The sequence below is a fragment of the Monomorium pharaonis genome, chromosome 5 (assembly GCF_013373865.1).
Source record: "Monomorium pharaonis isolate MP-MQ-018 chromosome 5, ASM1337386v2, whole genome shotgun sequence".
Taxonomy (NCBI): Eukaryota; Metazoa; Arthropoda; class Insecta; order Hymenoptera; family Formicidae; genus Monomorium; species Monomorium pharaonis.
This window is the reverse complement of record NC_050471.1, coordinates 2,843,196-2,867,268: the sequence shown is the minus strand read 5'-3', so window position 1 is coordinate 2,867,268 and position 24,073 is coordinate 2,843,196. Positions and strand designations below refer to the sequence as shown.

At 37.5% G+C, this 24,073-nt stretch overlaps 2 protein-coding genes and 1 long non-coding RNA gene across 8 annotated transcripts in view; 2 read left to right on the top strand and 1 right to left on the bottom strand.

Annotated features, from left to right (window-relative positions):
- LOC105828179 (juvenile hormone acid O-methyltransferase) overlaps positions 1-8,954 on the top strand; it is a 72,438-nt gene extending 63,484 nt beyond the window's left edge. For 2 of the 4 annotated variants that reach the window (XM_036287766.1, XM_028192546.2), the window contains 5 exons: positions 3,344-3,548; positions 3,627-3,798; positions 4,022-4,154; positions 4,240-4,390; positions 4,566-8,954. In XM_036287766.1, the coding sequence (XP_036143659.1) occupies positions 3,344-3,548; positions 3,627-3,798; positions 4,022-4,154; positions 4,240-4,390; positions 4,566-4,768 (864 nt within the window). In that variant the 3' untranslated portion in view covers positions 4,769-8,954. Of the gene's footprint in view, positions 1-1,108; positions 3,158-3,257; positions 3,549-3,626; positions 3,799-4,021; positions 4,155-4,239; positions 4,391-4,565 lie in introns of those variants that run through there. The other 2 variants (XM_012666418.3, XM_012666410.3) reach the window with 2 other exon arrangements.
- A 1,695-nt stretch (positions 8,955-10,649) lies between these two features.
- Positions 10,650-13,165, top strand: LOC118645885. The gene is made up of 2 exons (XR_004963529.1): positions 10,650-10,882; positions 11,023-13,165. It is a non-coding gene; the product is annotated as an uncharacterized LOC118645885 (long non-coding RNA).
- A 1,176-nt stretch (positions 13,166-14,341) lies between these two features.
- On the bottom strand, positions 14,342-21,872 carry LOC105828203 (1-phosphatidylinositol 4,5-bisphosphate phosphodiesterase classes I and II). 3 transcript variants are annotated; one of them, XM_012666435.3, is made up of 18 exons: positions 21,730-21,872; positions 21,267-21,413; positions 20,435-20,706; positions 20,265-20,349; positions 19,749-20,166; positions 19,512-19,632; positions 19,242-19,437; positions 18,820-19,159; positions 18,573-18,743; positions 18,292-18,501; positions 17,892-18,211; positions 17,480-17,794; positions 17,341-17,388; positions 17,076-17,277; positions 16,771-16,990; positions 16,391-16,709; positions 16,110-16,301; positions 14,342-16,037 (listed from the first exon to the last, which is right to left on the bottom strand). In XM_012666435.3, the coding sequence occupies exons 1-18, from the start codon at positions 21,826-21,828 to the stop codon at positions 15,915-15,917; spliced, it is 3,798 nt and encodes a 1,265-aa protein (XP_012521889.1). In that variant the 5' UTR covers positions 21,829-21,872; the 3' UTR covers positions 14,342-15,914. The 3 variants fall into 3 exon arrangements, with proteins under 3 accessions (XP_012521889.1, XP_012521897.1, XP_012521905.1); XM_012666443.3 differs by having other exon boundaries at positions 16,391-16,706; XM_012666451.3 differs by lacking the exon at positions 17,341-17,388.
- Between the last annotated feature and the right edge of the window lie 2,201 nt (positions 21,873-24,073).

Sequence of the window (24,073 nt, the reverse complement as noted above, 5' to 3'; positions counted from 1 at the left end):
TATAATACTTATTTGCAAATTTGCAAAAAAGTAAGAATCAAATTTTCTATTATAAATAAGACTTTAATAAATATTTGTTTGAAAGTTATTTCCTTAAAAATACTGTAAAAACTGTAGCAATAGAGGGCCATTTTCATTGCATAAACTATTACAAGTCAAATTTTTCATATTTTTTCCTTGTAGCTGCTTTAAAACTAAAATTTCGAATCAAATGTTTTTGTCGTTGATTCGGAAAAAATGAATAAATCTAAGAGATCTGCAATTTTTTAATTTCAATAATTTTAACTGATATGTAAATCCAAAACGTTCTCAATCGAAGTTGTATCGTCGACCTTAACACGATGAGGTAGGTCAGGAAATTCCGCGGCCACGTAGAGTTTTTCTGATAGTAATCGCATTTAAAGTATAAGATTTAAGGGCCGTTCGGTAAGATAAAAAAAGGCGAAGATCCCCCATCGTGAAATACGAGTGTTTGATTAGGAACACACCGCTCGTATTATTCACGGACGTGTATGGAGTGTGCTCGCGCATATGCAAATACACGGCGCTGTCCAAAAGGCAAATACATGCGACCGTAAGATAAGACGGGTTCAAGGGCTCCAGGAAGGACTCTCGCGGTCCCGATCGAATCACGGATTATTAGCGATAAGCCCTTTCGCCCGACCACAGTAAAACCTCCTTGCACACTTCCCTCTAGTCTCTCCCGTACTTTATATTGGATTTAAACTCGTGCGCCACAGTTCTGACTTCGTTAAAGGTCAACTCGTTAATATTGAGGGGTCACTGCTACTGTGGCGGTCCGAAAATGTAAAGTGATTTTTAAGAATTTTTTTTTAGCAAAATTATACGACATATTATCTTGACACTTAATGAAATTATTTATTAACATCTTAAGATTATTTCAACATTTCTTCAAGCAAAAATGTACGAGAACTTGTAGTTAGTTTGCCAAGGCAGTTTAAAAAATTTTCCGTGGCTGCCAATTGGTGCAATGAAAAAAAAATCTTAATCTGTATGACCGTGGTTATCGTAAATATCAGAATAGTTTAAAAATGTTGAATGAGAAAAAATGAAAAAAAGGCATTTTGCATAAAAATGATTTTTTTTTTTTGCCAAAAGCTACTAGTTTTTGGCTTGATAAATTTCAATCTTGCATGTAGGGTAGACGGAGAACAAAATTAATAATTTGTGTTTAAGATTTTATTGCGGGCAAAATATAATACATACATTAAAAAAGACACATTACCTTTAGATATAATTAGATACAAAAAGCATACTTACTTCAGAACCATAAAGCACACCTTCCTCCTCCTCGTACAACACTTGTAGAGCTGATCCGCATTTTTATGAGCTGTTCGAGCTTCCTTGAACTCTAACTGGCTTCTTCTCGTTCCGCATTTATCGCGGATCAGAGTTGTCAGGAAAAATCTTAGCTATCGGACCAATGACGGTTCTTCTTCGCATATTTTCTAAATAATATAAAATCCGACATCAAAGTAGACCGTATTTCAATGGTCTTCGATACACAGTACTTCGGCGCGGAATACTAAAGTAGAGAATTGTAGCTCTCGTTGTTATTTTGAATGTTATCGCCTAAACTCCAGCAATTTATCTTGTGACAAAATGTAAATGTCATAAAAGTCGAAATTAAAATCTCGACTATCTATGCGTGGCAAAACGTCACTTGTAGCATTGACTTTTTTTCTTTCTTTTAGAGAAGTCTCTTTAGAGTCACGTTTTCAACAAGTTAAAGAACTTGTTGACATTTTCTACAAGTTAAAGAACTTTAAGAAAATTTTTAAAAAGTCGATTCTTGAACTTGTCACATTTTGATCTTACAAGCAATATCTTTTTTATTAATTTTTTGTACATAACGCTAAAAATTATTATATTTCCTAATGCAAGCAAGACGATCTCTTCTACGTACTTTTTTCTTGTCTCAGCTTTTACTCGATTCCTTACACCCGTTTGCGCTTAAAGGCCATTGTGACAAAAAAGCTAAAAAAAATCGAATTTTTTTTTCTTTCCGAATAAATGACGAAAGTTTTGGTCGTGAATTTTAACTCCAAAACCAGCTGCTGAGAAAAAAACAACGAAAATTTAGCTTATGAAGCGAAAATGACTCTATTCTGTTTCAGTTTTAAGTAAATAACTTTTAATTAAATAAGTGAAACTAAATGAATATTTTGCATGAATATTTATTAAAGTTTTATTAATATATGTATAAAATTTAATTTGATTCGTAATACTACTTTTTCCTCAAATTTTCAAATAAATACTACAAAACGCCATTTTATATAATTAGAGAGAATGTATAACGAAAAATAAAGTTATTTTTAAACTAATAAGAAAACCATGTTCAAATTTTATAAAGATATTCCAATGTAATAATATAATATGTAATAATAGAACATTCCGCCAAATTTGTTGTAATACTTTGAAATGTGGGTACGTACATCCTTAAACAGAGCCGTCGTTTCTGTCGCGCACAGGTAATAAGAAGATTCTTTTATAGAAGCATAGAGAGCAGCTGCAATTGTCTGAAAATAGCTAGTAGTTTTCTTCTGTTTTAAGAATCTCTTAAAATAACATGGCCCTAAGTTCGGTCTAAATTCATACCATATGTTTGTTATTTCACTCTCCACATTTTTAATTATTAAATGATTGTATATGTACTTTTTTCAGCTTCCTGTTCTATTTCATGAGTTGTTATAATGTTTCTCGCTTTCTTTATATAGCTACATGTAAATTATATCTTTAGTAAGTTATATTTTCGGTGCAACTCTATCCCCTCTTTATCACCCATTTATCAATCACCAAATATCAAGCGAGACCTATGCTGCGAGACCTATATTGCGGTAGGACGGCAGCCTAAATGACCGGATATACATAGATTATTCAATTTCCGTTTAGCAAAATAAATAGTAGTGGAGTGGCCCAAGAAAGAATTTAGATGTTGAGGTAGGCACAGGGGACGACAAAGAATAGGATAGACTGGTAGGGAGAACAAAATGGGAGAACGGTGGAAGAGCAAGTCATTTGTACGCCGAATATAAATACCAAAGACGAAGTTAAAAAGTCAGCAGTAGAGAAGCGGGCCCAGTATTGTGAGCTGTCACGTACATAAGCCTTAATACCAGCTTGACACGAAGAGAAGGTTGTAAGATCAAATATTAGCATTAGCAAAGTTACGTGTTATTTATAATAGATAATTACATGCCCTTTTCCTTTGTGTGTTTATTTCGAGATATAAGCAGATAAATCCTCTGCGTTGATAGTGTGATAGCGGTAACGTGGCCAGGTTGAAGCGTAGTTTTAACGTTTAAGAATATACGAACTGCAGATTACACCGATAATCATGGATATGGTTGAGGACTATGTGAGCGAAGGGAGTATCATGCAGCGTCGTGACGCCCAGGACGTTCTGGAAGAATTCAACTGCGAACTGTCGAAGATGCGAGGAAGGTGCCTCGACATCGGCTCAGGCCCAGGTGAAATTACCAAGGAGATGTTGTTGCCGCTCTTGCCGAACGATGCGGAGGTAGTAGGTGAGCAAGTGAAAAAATGTGACGGTACGCGATACGCTTTTTTTAAATTAAGAATCTCTTAAAAATCTTGCATCGCAGGCGCAGACATATCGGAAGCGATGGTAGAATACGCCCGAAAGAAGTACTCCGTTGACAAGCGATTATCCTACATAGTACTGGACATCGAAACGTCGGAGTTGCCGAGCGATCAAGTCGGTCGATACGAGAATGTCGTGTCGTTCTACTGTTTGCACTGGTGCAATGACATATGGTATTTTTCGTATTTATTTGAATAATAATCGCTGAAGAAAAGCTTTTGTAAAGAAAATTAATGATTCCCGCAATTAATTTTGGTAATAGCTAGTATTATTAGAAGAAAATTGTACGAAAAGATTTCCACGCACATTATATGAGTAAACGCTTAATAAAGATTTAAAAAATGTTTATCTTGCAAACGATCTCCCGTACAATTTCTGTAATTAAGCTAAATTTAGGCGCGCTTTCGACAACATCTACAAGCTATTGCGGCCAAATGGAAAAGCGCTTATGATGTTCATTGGACATCATTGTGGCTTCGAAGCGTATCTACGACTCAAGCAGAATCCGCGTTATCAGTTTTATCTCCAGGTATTAACGACTATAAAGGGTTATAATAAAAATATTTAATAGTAGTATTGAAATTAAATACAAATGCTCGTGTGTCCTCTTCAAGGATGCGCGCCGTTACGTGCCGTATTTTCAGAGAAGAATGTGTAAAGACGTAAGAGCGAGTCTGCGAAAGATGCTGGAAGACGTTGGCTTTGAAATTTTGCATTGCAGCAAGAGGGAGAAAAGTTTTTCCTACAGTAAACAAAGTCTTAAAAGTAAGAATATAACTAGACTGAATATAACCAGACATAACTCATTATATCTGTCTATGAAAAATATACAAGGATAAATAGAACCGTTTGAATTGAAATTGCCGCGGCTAAATAAGGTTCCTTACTTCTTGGTTTATGAGGTAAAATCATATTTGTATGTTTGCATTGTTTTTTGCAGACCACGTGTGTGCTGTTAATCCTTTCATCAAAAAAATGCCCGATAATATGAAGGGTGAATTCATGGACAACTTATTAAGTGAAATAATGAAAAACGTTCTGATCCCGCGCACGCTAGAAAGAAAAGACGATGAACAAGAATCCATAGTATTGAGATACTATCTCTTAATAGCTTACGTGCAAAAACCACCAGCAGCTGATTAAGGCTCTTAAAATACTCTCTAAATCGGAATCAATGTATTATTTACTGATTTACATATAGTGCATATAGTGACATATATAGTTATAAGTATAGCACTATAATTGGTAAGATTTCACTAATTCCGACTTGGAGATTGTATTTTTAGAAAATTCTAATTATAATTTAGACAGTAAAGCAAAATTAAAAAGTAAAAGCTAAAATTATATTGTTTTTATCGCATTGGACATAATTTAATGTTTTAATAAAACAAAAGATTTCACTATTTCCGACTTAGAAAGTGTATTTATATTAGAAAATTTTAATTATACATATTTAAACGATAATGCAAAATTAAGAAATAAGAACTTAAGAAATAAAATTATACTATTTTTTCATATCAGATAAAATTAATTAGATAAATAATGTTTTAATAAAACAAAGAAATAAATATTAATTAATTTTAACAAAATTCGTCAATGTAGTTATTCTATTGTCGCCATCTCCCTGAACAAAATCTTGCGTTTTTGCGAAAACATAAAAGTGACGAGAGAGGTGGGAAAAAAACAAATACGTTGTCACTTTCGACAGCTTGCCTCCTACAACACTAAACTTTATGTATGTATTATACGCTATATCTTTGATTTTACAATAGTAATACAGCCATTTATATAGAATATCGTTATTATAACTTATGGATCATATCGTATGGATACAAGAGTGAGTCGTTACGGTATATTCGCATAGCGGGTAATAATATTTCTAATTTCTGTTCTCTAAAAAATACATCCAGGCTTACGAATAGTCTTAAAACCGCTGACATCGATCGTGTTTGTTCACATCCGGCGCGCGCCTCTCGGGAAGTACGACTAGCTATCCGAGAAAGGTCGTACGAACAAGTTCACATTAATCCTTCGCAATATCCACGTATACAGCAATAATTAATCACGCGGGTTATTTCCGCGTGATCTCACACACACACACACACACACACGCACGCAAGTGTTTTCTTCAACAATCATTTTAAAGTGCAGGTACTTAGTCGTACTTCGAGCGACAACGCATTTGCGATCCATTGAAATGGAAGCGGTCCAAAATACCACCACCCTGTTTAAAAAATCCGATAGAATTTGATAAGAAAAAAAATCTACGTTAATCCTTTCGTGTTTTTTGTTCGTAAGTATCAGATTTATTATTAAACTCGGTGGAAATGAATAAATTCACTCAATAGCTCAAATGTGAATCTGATTGCAAGAATAATTTTACTATGAAATTAGATAAAATTTTAATGAAGTTTAAATTATATTATTTCTTATCGGTTTTTTTAAATAGGACATTTTGTGTGTGCCACGAAATATCCTCTATTCGACGTATTTCCGCCGCATTCATTCACAAGCTGTTTTCCAATTGCGTATGTGACCTTCCCTTGAACTCCCGCATTCATAAATCGCTACGTAAAAGCAAGTTTGGAGAGATGAGAATCTCCCCCGTAGTGGAACCAAACGCGGCGCGAGAGGGATCCTCGGCTGAGCATGGAATTTTATTGCATCTCGATATTCAAATCGAGCACTAACAAGCGACACTTTAGTTAATCGCACAACGGAAGATGTATTTTAAACACCCGCCGCGTATAACGTATTCCGTCTTATGCTCCAGTGAACGTAATCGATAACGCGAAGACTTTTTTTAACTCTCATTGTCAGTATATTCTAGTTATCGGGACCTTCCGCAAATACCCCCCCTTATGTTTCCTACATTACGAACGAGGATACCACCTGCCACAGCAGCAACCTTCCGCTGTACACACGATGTGATTCCTGCTGATTAGCATATATTAGTACGTAACAAACGCGCTCTCGAGTTCGAGCCGTGTTCCTTTATAATAATTACGAAAGTCGTAAAACATCGGATGGGTGCCAATCTGCTCTCAAATCTCACCAAGAAAATTAGATTCCAATTTCAAAAAGTAGATTATATGAATACGTGTTAATATACCCATTTTATTTCGGTTTACATATAAACTAACAGCCGTAAAACCGGGAAATTCAAATATTTATACTACGTTTCGAGAGCAAGATTTGCGAGCGTTATGCAATCCGAATGCCTTGCAATTAGTTTAATAATTTAATTATTAGTTATTAGCTCTGGATGCGTATATTTTAAGAATGTCGAAATCGTAAAAGTTATTCAGTATACATTTATCGATTACGAGCTAATGCCGTAAGTGGTAAAATGGAGTAAATAAGTAACGCTTTTTTTCTTAGTGTATCGGTCACTTGGTAGTCGCTTATTTCGTAGAAAGGACATCGAACATCAAATATGATATTATTTAGAAAAGAGGGTTTATACCTGGATACAGAACAGTGAAGGATGATCGAGGGCAAGGCACAAGTGAGTCAGAGAGACAGGGAGAGATAGATAGAGAGAAAGGAGAGAGGAGAAATTATCTTTTGGATGAAATTAATTTCTACGCCCTAATTGTTTTTTGCATTACGTACCTTTCGTCGCGATTAAGATCGATACATCGCGAGATATACACGTACATACACGCACACACATATATGTATATATTGTATTATATAATCAGACACCATTGACGTAATTAATCGACTATTGCTAATAGCTAGGAGCAAACATCTTATTTCTATCGATACTCTCACACCTCCTCGCTCATGTTTATCTCTCAGCGTGACGCGATTAATAATTCATCTCTGCACCTTTCAAAACCTGAAAAAACGAAAACATCGAATAAACATTCCGTGCACTCCGAGTCCCCGTTGAAAAGAATAATTTGGAAGACACGCGATACAAAAGTATAATGTAAAAAATCGTAAGATTTGTATCTACGTATTTTGTGAAAATAGATAGCACTGAATGAGAGAGAATTGTAAACTTTAGGACTCTATGAAACGAAAAAGACCCGGAGTTTCCTCTCACGAAACGCTACAGATAGAAAATGTTTTTTTTTTTTAATATAAAGCGAACTTACATTTAAAAAGTTAAGAGACGCTGAGAATCGCGAAGAGTCAGTGTGAAATTCGTTAATAATAAAAATTCAGTTTATAAAGGATTTATAAAGATTTATAAAGTCACATAGATCTATTCAGAAAGAGAACTCATCGAAAGCTTCGTTGTAGAAAAAATTTCTACAAACATTTTTTTTTTTTTTTTTCCAGATAATTTGTAAAATTTATAAAACAAAAATGTCTGTTGTTCTCGACCTAACGATCTACGGGGAAAAATCTGCAAGTATCTATAGAAATAAGATTTCCGTTCAAGATCTGATTTCTTTACGGAGCTTCCTCGCATTTGTGCCTCATTAATCACCGCATGAAAAAGTCGCTATGTGAGCCAAAATTACAGCTTAATCTTTCTCTCGATAGTGTTTCTTTTCGATTTCTCGTTCGATATACGCCGAGATACGCGCCGTGTCGTTCAAAAGCTACGCTATATTATAAATTTCTCGCCTACCGCGTAGGAGAGACCGCGGTAGATATAGAGAACATGAATAGAATAGATTAATTACGCATTTAAGACCGTTGTTACTTAGGTACTTTCATAGTGGGAGAGTTTCGTCGTTGGATTTAGCACGGATGAAATGCACGTAATCGAAATGCGACACGCACAGTGATCAGTAATTACAAGATTGAACTTATCACAGGAGAAGGGTGACAAAAAAAAATTAATAGAAATATAATTAAATAATTGCTAGAAATCGATCATCGTTATGCATCATCTGATTACGCTGTCTAATTATGTTTAACGTAACATTATTCCGGTTCATTGCTCGTAAGCTCTAAATAATCTCACATCCAATTAACGTTACGTAGAAACGATAATTCCATATTAATTCATACTATTATGAATGTACGACAATCTGGTCAGTATCCATTCGATTTAGGGTGCGAACCACTTGACGCTGCAAACGCTTCGAAGCATTCTTTAAATTGGTCAATTCATAAAATTGTTTGTTTCTAATTGGTCAAATGCTTCGAAGCATTTGTCAGTGTCAAGTAGCTCGCGCCTTTAAATTAATCGTAGTAAATAAAGAAATGGGAGAGGGAAAAATGTCGGGAGATAAAGTACGAAACGAAAACAAGTTGTGAACACAACAAATTGTTATAATCTCTCGTCGCTATTTACAAAAAAAAAGGGGGAAGAAAAACGGAAGAGTACACATGACCAACCAATTGATTAAAGAATAACGAGAGATGTACAACCGAGAAATACATAAGAATCAAATAAACGCGTTACGAAATGACAAACGATGAAGAATCGACCTGGAGACGTCGGTCGAGACGGTTCGAACGCTGAGTAAAACTAAGAGATTCGGCGCTGCACAATCGTCATTTCGCATTGCCGCGACTAAGCTAAGTGCGGGAAGACGAAATCATTATTTTGTACAGGACGCGACTACTCACGGTACAAAATAGATAACGTATATGTATATGTTGCCGTGTTCCGCTGGCATTCGGGGTCATGCAACGTCGTCGGGTATCACGCTATCGGCCACGCTACCGTGTTACAATCATCGACAGGTTTGCTCTTCTCCCTTCGCGCTCCTCTTTTCTTCTTGCCGCGTTTTCTCCTCCTCTCTCTCTCTCTCTCTCTTTCTCTTTTTTTCTCTCGTTACAATCAAAGCATCACAATCAAACGAGCACCCGACGACGTCACGTTACAATCTCGACGATCGAGAAGCGGATACGGGGTATATCGTTGAACGTAAAGATTCGCGCGGTGCTTAAGAGAGTGCATTGTTTTTTTTCCCCTTTAAAACGGTATGGTTCGCACCCTGCGAATCAAGATGCTATCGATCGCTAAAGGTACACGCACCGGCAGAAATGGTGTCCCGCGACGTTCAGCGCGCGGCGATCACCCACACACGCGAAGCGCCGTACGTGTTACTGGGCGCGCGGAGGAGCCGAGGAGATGGGAGAGGAGCGAAAAAAGTGGGGATCGCGCCGGTGTTGCATCCTTCACCAACGTCGCACGTTGAAGAAGGATAGAGCTAAGATGAGTGAGAAGACGTGATACCGACTCGATGGTGTCCCAATATCCGTTTCACTCGCACTCGATACTAATATCGTCTCTCGCTCGCCAATACCATATTAATTATGTTAAATGTTAGATGAACAAAAAATTAACTTACAATCTATCTTACAAACTACAATTAACTTACAAACTATCAACATTAAATAAATCTAAATGTTAAAATAAAATTTTTATTATCTTTTAAAATTATTATTTACACAATTTTGCACACACTTACTTACAATACAAGAAATTAATCTTATACTCTAAATTTGTAAATGGATAAGAAACTCTTATAGTGAGTCTGAAAATTATCCGTAACGATGGTTATAATTTCACACAAAAATTTGTTACGGGATGAAAAAGAAGCATTATTACGCAATCATAAGTGAATCAATAATTAATTGGGATAAACGTTAATTTTTTTCTTTCTATGTATAACATAATTAATATTTCAATAAAAATTTGTGTTTTTTAAAATTAAATTTTATCACTTTACATAATATAAAGTAATGAATGACATGCTAATAGAATAAATGTCGACGCTTCGTGCACTCGGATAGCCGTCTCTCAAAGAAAAAGGAAAGCACGACGCATCGGTATTGGCGAGCGAGAGACGATATTAGTATCGAGTGCGAGTGAAACGGATATTGGGACACCATCGAGTCGGTATCACGTCTTCTCACTCATCTTAGCTCTATCCTTCTTCAACGTGCGACGTTAGTGAAGGATGCAACACCGGCGCGATCCCCACTTTTTTCGCTTCTCTCCCATCTCCCCGGCTCCTCCGTGCGCCCAGTAACACGTACGGCGCTTCGCGTGTGTGGGTGATCGCCGCGCGCTGAACGTCGCGGGACACCATTTCTGCCGGTGCGTGTACACGTAGACGTGCAGCGTTGTGTAAGGCGAGGTTTCTCGGGGATGGAAAGTTCATCGTCAACTCGGACCAGCAACGCAGGCTCTTATAGAATATCGTCGTTGCATCCATATTTACACATACGTTAAGTTTTACTCTACTTCATTGTACGGCTGAGAGAATTGGCGATAGAGCGTCGCTGCTAAAACTGATAGACGATCCAAAAACACGGTGCCACAACGGCTACGCAGCGGTAGAATTCTAATATATGTCTTCGTAGTCTGTCGGGTATAGCCTGATCAACCGCCAGAATATCATATCTCTTGCGAGAACGTTTGGAAACAGGAGATTGTATATATGTGCATATATATATATTATACGCTTTCTTCGTAGACATACCCGTCAAAAGATTTTTCGCTGTCTTCGACACGAATGGATCGAAGAGGGACGCAATGTCGAGGACAAATAGTACGGTCAGGTACGAAGAATCGTTGTTAAGGAGATTACCTATTACACGAGGTGAGCACGAGGTACTAAGACGCGACGGAGGGACGCGATAAACACGCGGACAAAAGTAGGCGAGAGATGATCTCGGATGAGCCTGCTGGCGGGTGACGATCTAACGCTTTCGAGTTTCTCGACAGCGGCGGACGTTTAGACGCCTCCGACTTAAACCTCGGGACTAAAGCGGCGAGTGCAATATCTTTGAAAGAACGGAACGATACAATAAGCTGAGCCAAAGTCACTACGATTGTTTGTAGGCCGTTTCAAACTACGCACATACCTTATACGTATAATATACACATGCGAACTCTTCGCGGTTACTCTAGAACGACAGACACGTCCGTTACGGGGATCCTCGGCGGTAGCTCGAGGTGTTCTATAAATATCTATTTGGTAAACCTTAAATGTAGCCGACACCTCGAGAGTCGATCGCCTTGGCGTTAAGCACCGATAGAAAGAGATTCTAAAGTTGATAACTATCAAATCGGAGATTCTTCGATAAAAGAGGGAAAGCAATGTCTAAAGAGAGAAGAAAGGACTAAGTAACGCCAGAGCGGTCAAGATCGCAGGTACAAATTGATAATATCGTAACGCACGCATCAATTGACGTTGCGATTAATTAACGATAATCTGTCCGCGAACGTGTTCGTCGTAGCAAGAACTCTTATTTTATTTCCTGTAAGTTCTTATATTAATAACGATTACGCTAGCGCTACCATTTTTTTTTCTCTTTATGGCTATTCTATGATTAACAACATCAACAACAACAACACATATAATATATCAACATGAATATATATACATATATATTATATCTATATCCCGTTAGAGCTGTACTTATTTTATGTACACACACACATGTATATGTAACGTACATACGCGTGTACAAATTGTACGCGTGTATATTACATAAATGTAGGAAGAGAACGATGCTGATCGTGTCCCAGGTATGTGACATTCGTACACATACCAATGCGCGGGAAAGATCTCTCCGACAAAATACACACAGCGGTTGATCTGATCTAGTCGAAGGACATAAATGCATAGGTAGATCACACGTAAAAATGACTGTAATCGAGGAATTTGATGAGACAGCAGCCAAGTAACTATGTAATACAGTTTTATGGGAAAACGAATTAAAAATTTACACAATCAGAAACAAAGCAACAAATAAATGTTACAATATTTATGTTACGAGATAAATATAGTAATATTCAAGATGTGAGGTACAACTGTATAAAAAAACAACTGCTGTGATTTCGATTTCTAATTCCTTAAATAACGAAGCTAAAAGCTCGGATAAATATCATTGGAACATGAGAAAAACTTATATAATTTGAAATACGCATTCCATTTGCTCATTCTTATCGCTTATATCTCAATTATCTCATACGCATTCAATATCGTCAACCTCAATGTGATAATATATAATAACTTGGGTAACGAAAACATATCCAAAAAGAGATTGCACATGTCAATTCTGTAATCAACATGAAAGAAAAGATCAATCACCTTTATATATATTAATATCGCAAACTCACAAACGATAAATTACGCTCGCGAAGTAAAGTAAGCGAAATAAGCTCGTACTAAAATCTGCTTTGTTAGACAGAGAGGCGAAACATCGAAAAACTTACGAGTGTAACAAATAGCATATTTCGGGATAAAAAAATCCCGAAATAAATATCAGCATGAAAAAAATATTAATGTGTAATAATAGAAATCCATTATACGATAGCATTTACATGTTGCACTGTGTATTTAATCGATTTTTCGGTTCAGCATCTCTTGAGATGCCGCAAAGGATGCGTATTTTAACATGGCATCCGTCCAATTTTGCGACGTCCACGCGTATTGATCTTTTCACGTACATTGCAAACTAACAGTCAAAAGAAAAATACGCATTGCGCTAAATATCGTTCGTATTATCCTTATTACAATCACCCGTATTCGGATAAAATCAGTCGCATCCATTACAATACAAGCTACAACCTCATGAACAATTGGTAACTTTGTTTATAAAAAAAAAAAATGCTATTGCGATAATTAACGTCGACTATAAAATGGTAACTTTACATACTTTTCAGAGATAAAATATAAAATATCAGCACCCTCTTTGTTTTTTCTTTCTCCTCGTGGCGAAGACGCCGTAGCAACTGTTCAAAAATGAAGTAAATGCCGTACTTTTTACATCTATCGCAAACGAAATATTATAAAGAGAGGTGCACGCGGGATATGATTTTAAGATTCTTAAGTTTACGGGGTGCACTATCGCTTGCAATAATAAATGCGTATGTCTTACTTGTTGTCTCAGTTTTTCTCTGCTTGTTAGAATTCCCGCGATAATCGCGAGTGATTTTTTAATTTTTTCCTTCTTATGCGGAAAATAATGCACAAACAGAACAGAATTACATAATAGAATAACAAATTGACTATTATTGCACGCGATGGTACAGTTACATAAGATATTTATATAATAATATATAATCTATACAAATTATGTAACACAATTATAAAATTCAATTAAGTTTATAAAAATATTATCATATTTTACTATATTACATTAAAATGTAATTTAGGACAATTAAAAAAGTTAAAATAGAAATCATAAGTTCGAGAAAATTATAAATACGTAATATAAATACGTAAAAAAGCAGAAATTTAAAATATATATTCTGAGATGAATACAATACCCTTTGTGCTTTAAGAAAAGTTCAATGTAAAATACAATATTGAGATATAATTCGTGTCGAGATTCATTTAAGTTTGCAGGTAACTATGACTGTCTTATCTGTGCGCATACACATTTATTCGAAACTATCGTAATCGATCAAATCAAAGTATAGCTCTTTCGATGTACACGCAACGAAACAACGAAAGAATATACTTAAATTTATAATTACAACGCGTAAAAAGTTTAAATTTTGAAAATATTAAATGCCTTGAGATCGCTTGTGCAATATTATTTGTGTAACTGAACTGCAAATACAATATATATATGTATAACAATAATTTTTTACCCAAATATTTAACAACAGATAAACTCTTATCAAAGATTCAAAAATTATAGTTCAGTCTTGAGACTGAAATCGATTTATGCAACGTATAAATAACAAAACTTGCGACGACAAGGTAACCATATGTTTTACTCTTTAGTATAAATATAACATTCTATATTCTCTGTGTAAAACCTCATCCCTTTTTTTTCTCTCTTCGATCGTCGTTACTAGTGCGATTATCGCCAAGCAGAGATTACGATATACCCCGCGTACCTCTGCCTTTATTAAATCAGCACATTAAATAAACGAGTTTACACAATGTAGACTTATAATGAGATAAGTTTTAATTCTACGTTCGTTATTACTACAAAGAATTCTCTCATAGATACCTGTATACACGTATTGTAGCGCATAGTCTAAAATATTGTACAATTAGAAACAACAAGGACAATGTTACATCGTAACATTTTTGATTGTCTTCTTCAAAGAGGTTTGCCCGACCGGAATCACTCAGGATACCGGGACACTTTCGTACTTTATCAGCAGAATAGTATCCCGATATTTTCGCGGCACGAGCATCCTCAGAAAAAAAAAGTTATTTTATACGGAGTACTTTCAGTCAAAAATATATCAGATCACTCGCGCGTTCGTGTAGACTTCTCTCAGCATTTTCCAATGTTTCTCCTCTAGGCCAAAGAGATTTCATCCTCTCAGTATATTTCTTACATTATTCTGACTGGAATCTCCTGAGATCTGATCTTTTAATAATCGAAGATCAATCTAAATGGAGCATCTTGGAACGCGATTAGACTTAATGTATGTCAATTAAATAACGATACCTTATGCATATAACAACAATATTAAATGTTAGCACTTAGGAAGGTTTGTTGTATTATTTCTTTTCCTCTTATTTAGAATTATATATATATATATACCTCTCTTGCGCGTATTTCTCGCGAACGATCTTAATGCTTCGTTAAGATCATGCAAATACGTAATCGACTGTTATATCAGCGACTATCATAGATTTCCGAATCTCTCGGACAGTTTAATACTGCGTGCAATGCGAAATTTATATTTTTATTAAAATTCGCTGACACATTGTCTCTTTCTCTCTTTCGTGTTACTAAGTAGATATTTTATAGTAAAGAGATCAAGACACAGACGTTTTCACGTGAGATACAATCGATTAAAGAAATCGATCAACATGCACGATCACGCTCATCAGTTGAATAATGATCATCGTAGTAAAAGACAGTGTTGAAGTAATAGAAAATTACCTCAATCCACATTATTCGAAATTCTAATTTTTTGAAGTATTAAATGATAAAAGATCAGTATATATATATACATACAATTGTATCATACATAACAGTCAAAACGCTAACTTGTGCCACCTCATGTAGCACCAAGTTGCCTGAAATCACGTGATCTCTCATTACAACACCGTCACAGGGATGTCAACGTCCCTGACGGGATGGCAAGAACGTATTATCGTCGCCGAGCAACTATAGATAAGCGCTACGTACCAACGTTCCGTTAGTCGTTTAAGTCGTTATTGATTCGTTTCCTCGTACAGATGTCGGGAAAAGTTTACAATCCAAGTAACATCTTGTTTTTTTTCCTCCATGTACGTATATCTCGTTGCAGAATTCAGACTGCGTTTGCACCAGTATGCATAACTGAATGCTTTGAACGACGCGTTTAATGGCGCGAAACACGGACATTCGGATCGATGTCGTGTCCTTAATTAACACACAGCTAAACGACTCGTTTCGCAAGTCAATACGTATTCTCGCTAAGCGACTCAGGCAAACTAGCTCCGCCAGACGGTGACAAGGGTAACTCACCACTTTCGTACTTGCTGTAGCGGCTACTATACTCCGCCAGCAAGTTAGCTTTCACCTGTTATATTAAAATATGTAAAAAAATTCATATCACAATTATAAAATATTATTTATGCTATAGAATGCAAACCTTGGCTCGCTCCTCTTCCAGCTTTTGCCGCACTTCTTCATGCTGTCTTTCTAACTCCGCTCTCTTCTTATCGTAAATTTTCGTTAAGCGTGTACATTCGTTCACGCCTTTCTCCACGGTCGATTTTGCGACTTCTCGTTTTATACGTTCAAGTTCAGCTTTGTCTTTGTGTACCTTAGCCAATTGTTTAACCTAAAGCAATAAAATATATCCAATAATCGATTTCGTTACTTCATATATTTTGTTGTATAAAAAAATATTATGAGATTAAAGATAAATACCTCGCCTTGTCTCGTGGCCTGCAATTTGCGTTTAATGTCCGCGGTTTCTCTGTCAAAAAGTACCTGGAGCGTTTTCAGTTGATTAGCCTGCGATGCTCTCATCACTTTTTCGACAGTCGCAAAGAGGTTCTCATAATACTTTTCCTGAAGTTCACGCTCCTGTTGAACATGTGCCTTGCATACAGCTAAAAATCTTTCGCTTTGACTTCTGGGCAAGCCTCTGGTTCCTTCGTTCCCTTCGCGATTCTCCGTGTTCTCCGGACATTCGGAAGTCTCAGTCAAGGCCAAGGTACTTAAACCCACTTCACTCGAAAAACTGCTTAAAAATGATGCGACTCAATATTGTAGCAATTTTCGTCATTTCGTTCATTTATACTTACATATTTTTACTCGACAGTCGCTTTACCAGCTTGTTGCTCATGCAAAATTTCGATCGATGTTTCTCGCCATCGAGAGAAGCTTTTTGCGATTGCAGCCGCATTTTCTCCTTCTCATGCTTTTTCCTCAGAGATTCAAGTTTCTTCTCAAGTTCCAACTTTTTCTCCTTGACCAGTTTGTTTTCCATAAGTTTTTCCAAACTTTCGGCTACTATTTCACTTACTGTAAGGAAGGAAAAAAATACCAAAATATACAAAGTGTGAAAAAACACGTTATAATAAAAATAATTTTAAAAATAAACACTCACAATTGCTAGCATTGACTGGGCTTTTATTTATAGATGCGTCGACCGTTTGAACTGAGGAGCATGGAGTGTCGTCGTCGATATCCACCGTGTCCGAACTACCTAAGCCAGCGATAGATGGTCTACCATGTAAGCTACTGGAAGTTGGTAAAAGGCTTGGCAATTCACCTATGGACTGTAATCGTTTAGCTTTTACAACTTCCTCCTGCAAAAATAACACATTGTTACTGACATATTACATGATAGTGCAATCATATAGAAAACTTACAGCTGGTTTAGCGACCGTACTAGAAATATCACCAACTTTACTTTTATCCTACAAAATGTTAGTAATGTTAGTGAAAATTTGGGAAACTTAAACTGTTAAGAAAAGATTAGTAAATTGCTTAATATTTAAAATCACGTACTTCAATTTCTTCCGATTCTTCCAAGCAATCTGTAAGGACCAATAATTGGTTCGCCCTCTTTTCTATTTCATTCTGATATTTAATAGGATTCGCTAAAGCTTCGGCAAGCTCGCTTAAACCGTCGGGAACGTAATCTTTTACGACAACGTGTAAAAACAGACTCGCTAATGGCAGCGGTTGTCCACACTCTGTTCTTAATGCTACATGTCTGTATCCCGGGCATAATCCGACTACGGGAAGTACCCTGTGACCGATTAAACGTCCAGACTCTTCATACGCAGCTATTCTTATTGAAGCAAGTTCTGGCAAAACTACCTGAAGAATGCATAAATAACACATTATATAAAAATATTTTATAGCAAAATTAAACATTTTTTTAGAAAAGAAATTTATGTAAATATTATCGTTCTACCTTCTTGAATATAAACGGCTCTTCATCATATATGGGATTAATACCGTTATTTGGTACGATTTTCGTGCGAAATTTCTTTCTTACGGTGTCCGCCGGTAAACCGTACATATCGACTTCCACATAAGTTCCTACTCTTTTGTCAGTTAAAAATTGTGCCGATATCACGTGGATGTGAACTGTGCCTGCTATAATACCGTCAACGGTGGATTCAGCAAAGGGATCTAATCGGCGATCTTTTCTTCTCATAAATTCCGGCTTTAATAGATAACCGCAACGCTGATTATATTCAAATATCCCACAATTTAATTGCATCGCCAGATCTGTTATAGATAAAATCAAGTTTAATTACATCAACAATAAATTATAGATAAGATAATGTATCGGATAAAATCTTATTTACCAAGCGTTTGATAATTTAACGCAACCAGTTGACATCCCGCGTTCCAAAATACTTGCGGCATAAAATTACTGGAATCGAATCTTGTTCCCGCTGGATAAACCCGAGACAGTTGATGTTTGTTGTAATTCACAAACTCTAGTGGCTTCTCTTTCAAGAGAGTCGTAGCTTGCTTCTCATCAAAGGATGACATTTCATACATGCGATTCTTTTCTATGAAATACAAGCAATATAGAAATTTATTGACCTCATGGATTAATATTCTTCAGTAAAACTTTACGCACTTTCAGCATATTCGAAACTGATGAAGTGTACGGGTTGCACATAATTAACTAAAGCTGAAATTTCCGCTCCCGCTTCCGTTTCTTTAGCGGATTTATCTGACACGGCTTTGTCACCTATTCTCAATTCTACATTAGACTCATCTTCCTCTGTACTCGTTTCATCTTCTTCGTCTTAAAAAAATCATTTCGTCAAATACACACGCCTCTTCCATCAATATATTTATAGCTTCAATTTCCTATCACTAACCTTCATCATCCTGGCCACTGTCTTTACTGCCTTGTCTTTGTTGCAGCATTGGAGGATGGGAAATATCACCATTTCCAATTTGCTGTTCATTTTCAAGCAGCGCAATGTCATCACCCATTTCGTTCTGAGGTATAATATCCGGTGGAGGACCGTTTTCTCCTGAAGTAGATAGATTCGTCGTTCCATTAGTTTCACCCTCTAAGGTACCTTCAGCAAGGTCTAAAGCTTGCTGTTGCTTTCTCAGATGTTTTTTATGATGATGATGATGCTTCTTCTTATTTTTTATAATTATTTTGCGCCTTAACAATGACGGCGGTGGAAGCTCTTGACCCGGCTCTAACTAAAAACAAAAAATAATTACAATCATTTTTGCACGTAATTAATAGTTTCCCCATTAAGTGTGTACGTAAATCTAAAAATACCTTATGCGATTCGAGTGGTGCTTCAAGCAACATCTCCCCGAAAAAGTCTCTGCAGTACTGAGCGATTTTGGCTTGCTGCTTTGTATTGCAATGATTTTCAAAACTGAGAATGACCGGATAGTCTGACGTTTTAAAAGCGGTCGCGGCAATTGCCTCTAGGACATCTCGAGCACATATTTCAGGTACGAACGTATATCTAAAAAAAGATATATATTTTTCATTACAGACCAATATTATGTACCTTTGTATGTAAATACAAAATATTCGTACCCGTGAACAATAACGGGTTCTTCAAATTTCCCATTCCAAAAATCTAATTCGACGCATCGGCAACCGGCTAAAAGACACTGACGATAAATTTCTACAGAACTCTTTCCAGTAAGTTGATGCCCTGAATAGAGAAAACGTTTTGTAAGTATTTAGATTAAATAAGATATATATATATATATATATATATATATATATATATATAGCGTGTTAAAAATAACTACAATAACATTCGTATACCTGTTAAATATGTATTGTGACTAGAGTTTATAAAATAATGCGGAAGCGGTTGATCCATATCGTCGGACAATTCAAACTTGGAGACAGCAACAATCGGATTGTCCTCACTCATAAGATATCTTAAAAATCCATCGAAACTGAGTTGTCCTTTATTTGCATTACACTTGTTGGGTTCGTACTGGTTTATAATATCTTTTGCCCTTGCTTCATTCGCATATGGATATAATATCTCATTAAGACGCGGATCTCTCTGTGACTGGTTCAAGAATTCAACAAATTGCGAAGCGGACATTAATTTGCGTTTGGTATTGCCAATAATTCCTTCAAACACTTTTTCCACATCTGTTCTCTGAGTGAGAGACTTGTAAAAGTTGAAAAAATCCTCAAATTGAAATTTTGTCAACGGCACGGCATCATTCTAAGAAACAATATTGTCATAATAAGTAAATGTGTGTACAGAGTATTTTGCAGGAAGACATTTCAAGACTAATATTTATGGTCTAGCGCGAAACTCACTTTGCCAGATGGAAAGCCAGAAATATCAAGCGCTTTCTCAACACGCTTGCGATCTTCTTTGTTCTGTGTAAACATTTTTATTATACTGCAAAAAAAGTCACAAATATATATCTTATCTTAGAAAACAATTTTATCGACAACGTTAGAGAATTGCATGACATGGTACTCACTTTTTTACCGGTACCTTTTCATTTTTATCAGCAGTAAGTGCAAGCTTAGTATGTGCTTTCAATAAGAACATAGTTGTGCTAGTGTTTAATTGAATTAAATTGTACGCCAGTTGAAAAAGTTGTTCTGCCCAATGCTGTGCTATTTCTGCACGTGTTGTGCAAAAATTAATAAAACTCATATTGACAAAGTCAGAGCCGTAACAAATTGTTACAGTTTTGTCTTCTAAGGAGTCTTGAGGGCCCATTGTTACAAGAGATTTCAGCTTTGGATCCTACAGAGTAGAATTTTTAATTCACAATAAATACTTGTTATTTCTTCTAAAACAAAGCTCGAGATATATAAAATTAATGAAATTCCTAATAATGCCCCTAACGTGCCACGGCGGATAGCAAAAGCAAAAAGTTTCATACAATGGGTTAAATGCACACAATACTCTATGCAGAAGTATGTCAGTTCATTCAAAGTTCTGTTGTATTGATTTATGGGAAAACTGATCCAGAGAGTTAGGTGTGTTATTTCAATGAATACGGAACTGCCTTTATCTACCATTGGTGCAAGTGGTAGTAGGTGTGATAAAAAAAGCAAACTATGTATGGGATGTAAAAGTAGGTAATGGTCTATTTATAAATTAGTCAATAATTATTATGTGATGTTGCTCTGTGCGTCATTGATATAATTATGGAAAAATTCAGAATTATCTTTGATTATTCATCTTTTGGCATTTGTAATACAATATCTACTATATTATCACTAGTAAAGTCATAACTTACAGGTAAGTTAATATATAAAATATTTGTCATTTATAATGCAAAAAAAAAATTAAATTAATACCTTTGGTATTTTTGCATGTTTTCCTGTGCGAGTGTCTCTTATAACTGCTATGTCCAGCATATCCATCTCATTATTTTGATCCACCCAGTGTAAGTAAAAACCATATTTATCCACTTTCAAAGTCACCGGCGTTGCCACACCAGAATCCTACGATTACATAGCATTTGGTATCATAAAAGACTTATATTTGTCGCATGACTGTTTACTGTAATTGTCGTGTAATATGCTTTCTGACGGTATGTACACAGCGTGTCTTGTCTAGGTTGATATCACAGAAAACGAATGTGACACCTACGTGCTATTATTACGCGTAATTCCATTTCCTTCTTTTTTTTTAACTTTGCTAAACTATGAGGAAACACTTTTATGCCTAAAGTGACCTTTTACATTTATACTTTTATTAACGCTCCGACATTAAAACTGTCGACTACTAAGCCGTAAACATTAAAAATATCACACAAACCTCATCCCACTTAATAAATTTCTCCCCGCCTTGCAACTGCTGGGAAACTTCCACGGGCTTTGTGTGCATGGTGACGCATGTACCCTTATTGCTCGCCATCCTGACTTCTTGTTACGCACACTTGTCAGCACCGAATCTTCCTTTTATGAGTGTAGAGGTGAAGCGACGAACGACCTGGAGAACGGCGGTAGTGAACACGCGGACGTTGACCACGAGGGTGACGGCGACGATGGCAACGACGACAGTGGCGGTGGCGGCAGCGGCGGCGACGACGACGACGGCGACGACGACGATGACAGCAGCGACGAGCCCAACTCCAGCGGTGGTGGCGGTGGCGACAATAACAGCAACCACGACGACGGCTCCGACGGCGACGACGACTCCGACGGCGACGGCTCCGACGGCGACGACATCGACGACATAAGCCTCATCGAGATTTCAAGCATTAGGAGGAGCACCTGGATCACCGTGTCCTGGTCGCCGCTGTCGATAACAAGGCGAGGACGACTGTCGCCGCCGTCGTCGTCACGCTGGGCACACCTCGCGCGTATAAATACACACGTATCTATGTAAGGACGTGCGTGCGTGCTCGACACGTCCCCGAGGAGTCTGCGAGGGTCCTTCCTCCGACCTCGGACGTCGAACCCCGCGTCGCTCGCGAGCCGAGTCACGAGTTCAGCCGGGTCGCGACTGGACGAAGGCCGCCCGGGGAGACATATTTCACCGACGAGGAGGAATCCGCGTGACGATTGTCCGGAGCACGAATCGGATGTCCTTAACCGAGAGAGAGAGAAAGAGAGAGAGAGCGAGACCGCGCGCGCGCGCGCACAGCAGGACTCGTCGTGCGCGAGAGAGCAAAGAGCGAGAGAGATAGGACGTCGACGTCGACGTCGACGACGACGACGATGACGACGACGACGACGGGAAAAGTGACTGGTCTCTCCGCGCGTGTGGTTGGATGCCGCGAGCACTGTCACGCTCTCAGCCACTCGCTCGCTCGTCGCTGGTCCGGCACAGCCGCTCGCTCCGAAGCTGCGGCGGCGGCGGCGGCGGCGGAGGCAGCAGCAGCCGCATCGTCATCCTCTCTTTCCGCGCCGAGTGTCGCGCCGCACGCCGAGGACAAGCACCGACAGCACCTCGCGCCGTCCGCGCGCCGTCAACACCAGGAGGCGCTCTACCAGGGCCGCCGAGCATGCCGCGCGCCTGCCGCTCGCGGCTTCGAATTCGCTTCCATGCTTGCGGTCATGATCCGCCATCCGCAAATCTTGTTGTCGAACCTTCCGGTCCATCATCATTTCTTGTGGCTTATTTGAGCTAATTACGTCCAGCTCTAACAATGTAGATTAATTTAAATCTCGAATTAACTTTTTATTTTTTTTCTCTCTTAAAAAAAATTCATATAGAGATATAGAGAAAGATAAAAATTAAATTTAAATTTAAATTAATCCATACTGATGGAAACTAATGTAATTATGCTCGTATATAATGAAATCTATTTCCAATGTAAATTAACATTAATCTCGTTTTAATTCATTAAACAGTTCAATGAACATCAGAGGATCGATATGATTAGTTCAACCGACAGAATTGCTCGCAACAAAATTTCTAGCTAATCGCATGACAGCTAGCTCTCTTTCAAACAGAAAAAGTTAATTCCATACATGTCAATAAAGTATCTATATAGATAAAAGTTTAATTAGAATTATTCTGAACCTTCTGGAAACCAACTGGGTCAAATCAATTCTTAATAAATTTCTTAATTTAGTATGCGCGAATAGTAAGACTTTTTTCTAAAAAAAATTCTTTAAAGCTAAATAACATCCGATTTTCTACTCTCCTTTCAATTTAAATTACGGAAAGTCTCCTAAATTTAAAAAGGGGGAAGGTCTTTTCTTTCATTTTTATCCTCCGAAATTTCCGATCTTTTCACTGCGGAAGAGGTGCGGTTCTAATTGCGACGTCGCTTATTTCTCGTTTCTCTGCCACTATTTTCACGTTAAAAGCGAGTATACGTAGAAAGAGGACACGGAAGACTACGTACGCGAGAAAGGCGGAGAAAGAGATTGATCAACGAGCGTTAACGAGGGCGCAAACAGCGGGAGTTAATGGCACCCAGGGAAGGATTGCGCGACCCTCTTCGATTATTATCCCCTCGTCGGATACATACACGCGGGGATCGATTTGCGGTTCTCTCCGTTCCGCAAATTCCGCCGGGATATCCCGGAGACGCGCGTGGCTCATCGTAGTGCATCGATTTTGCATTAGTTCCGAGCAATTTGCGCGACGACGCAGCGACGCAACGACGAGAAATTAAATGGGTAGCCAGGACAGGTCGCTCGGATGA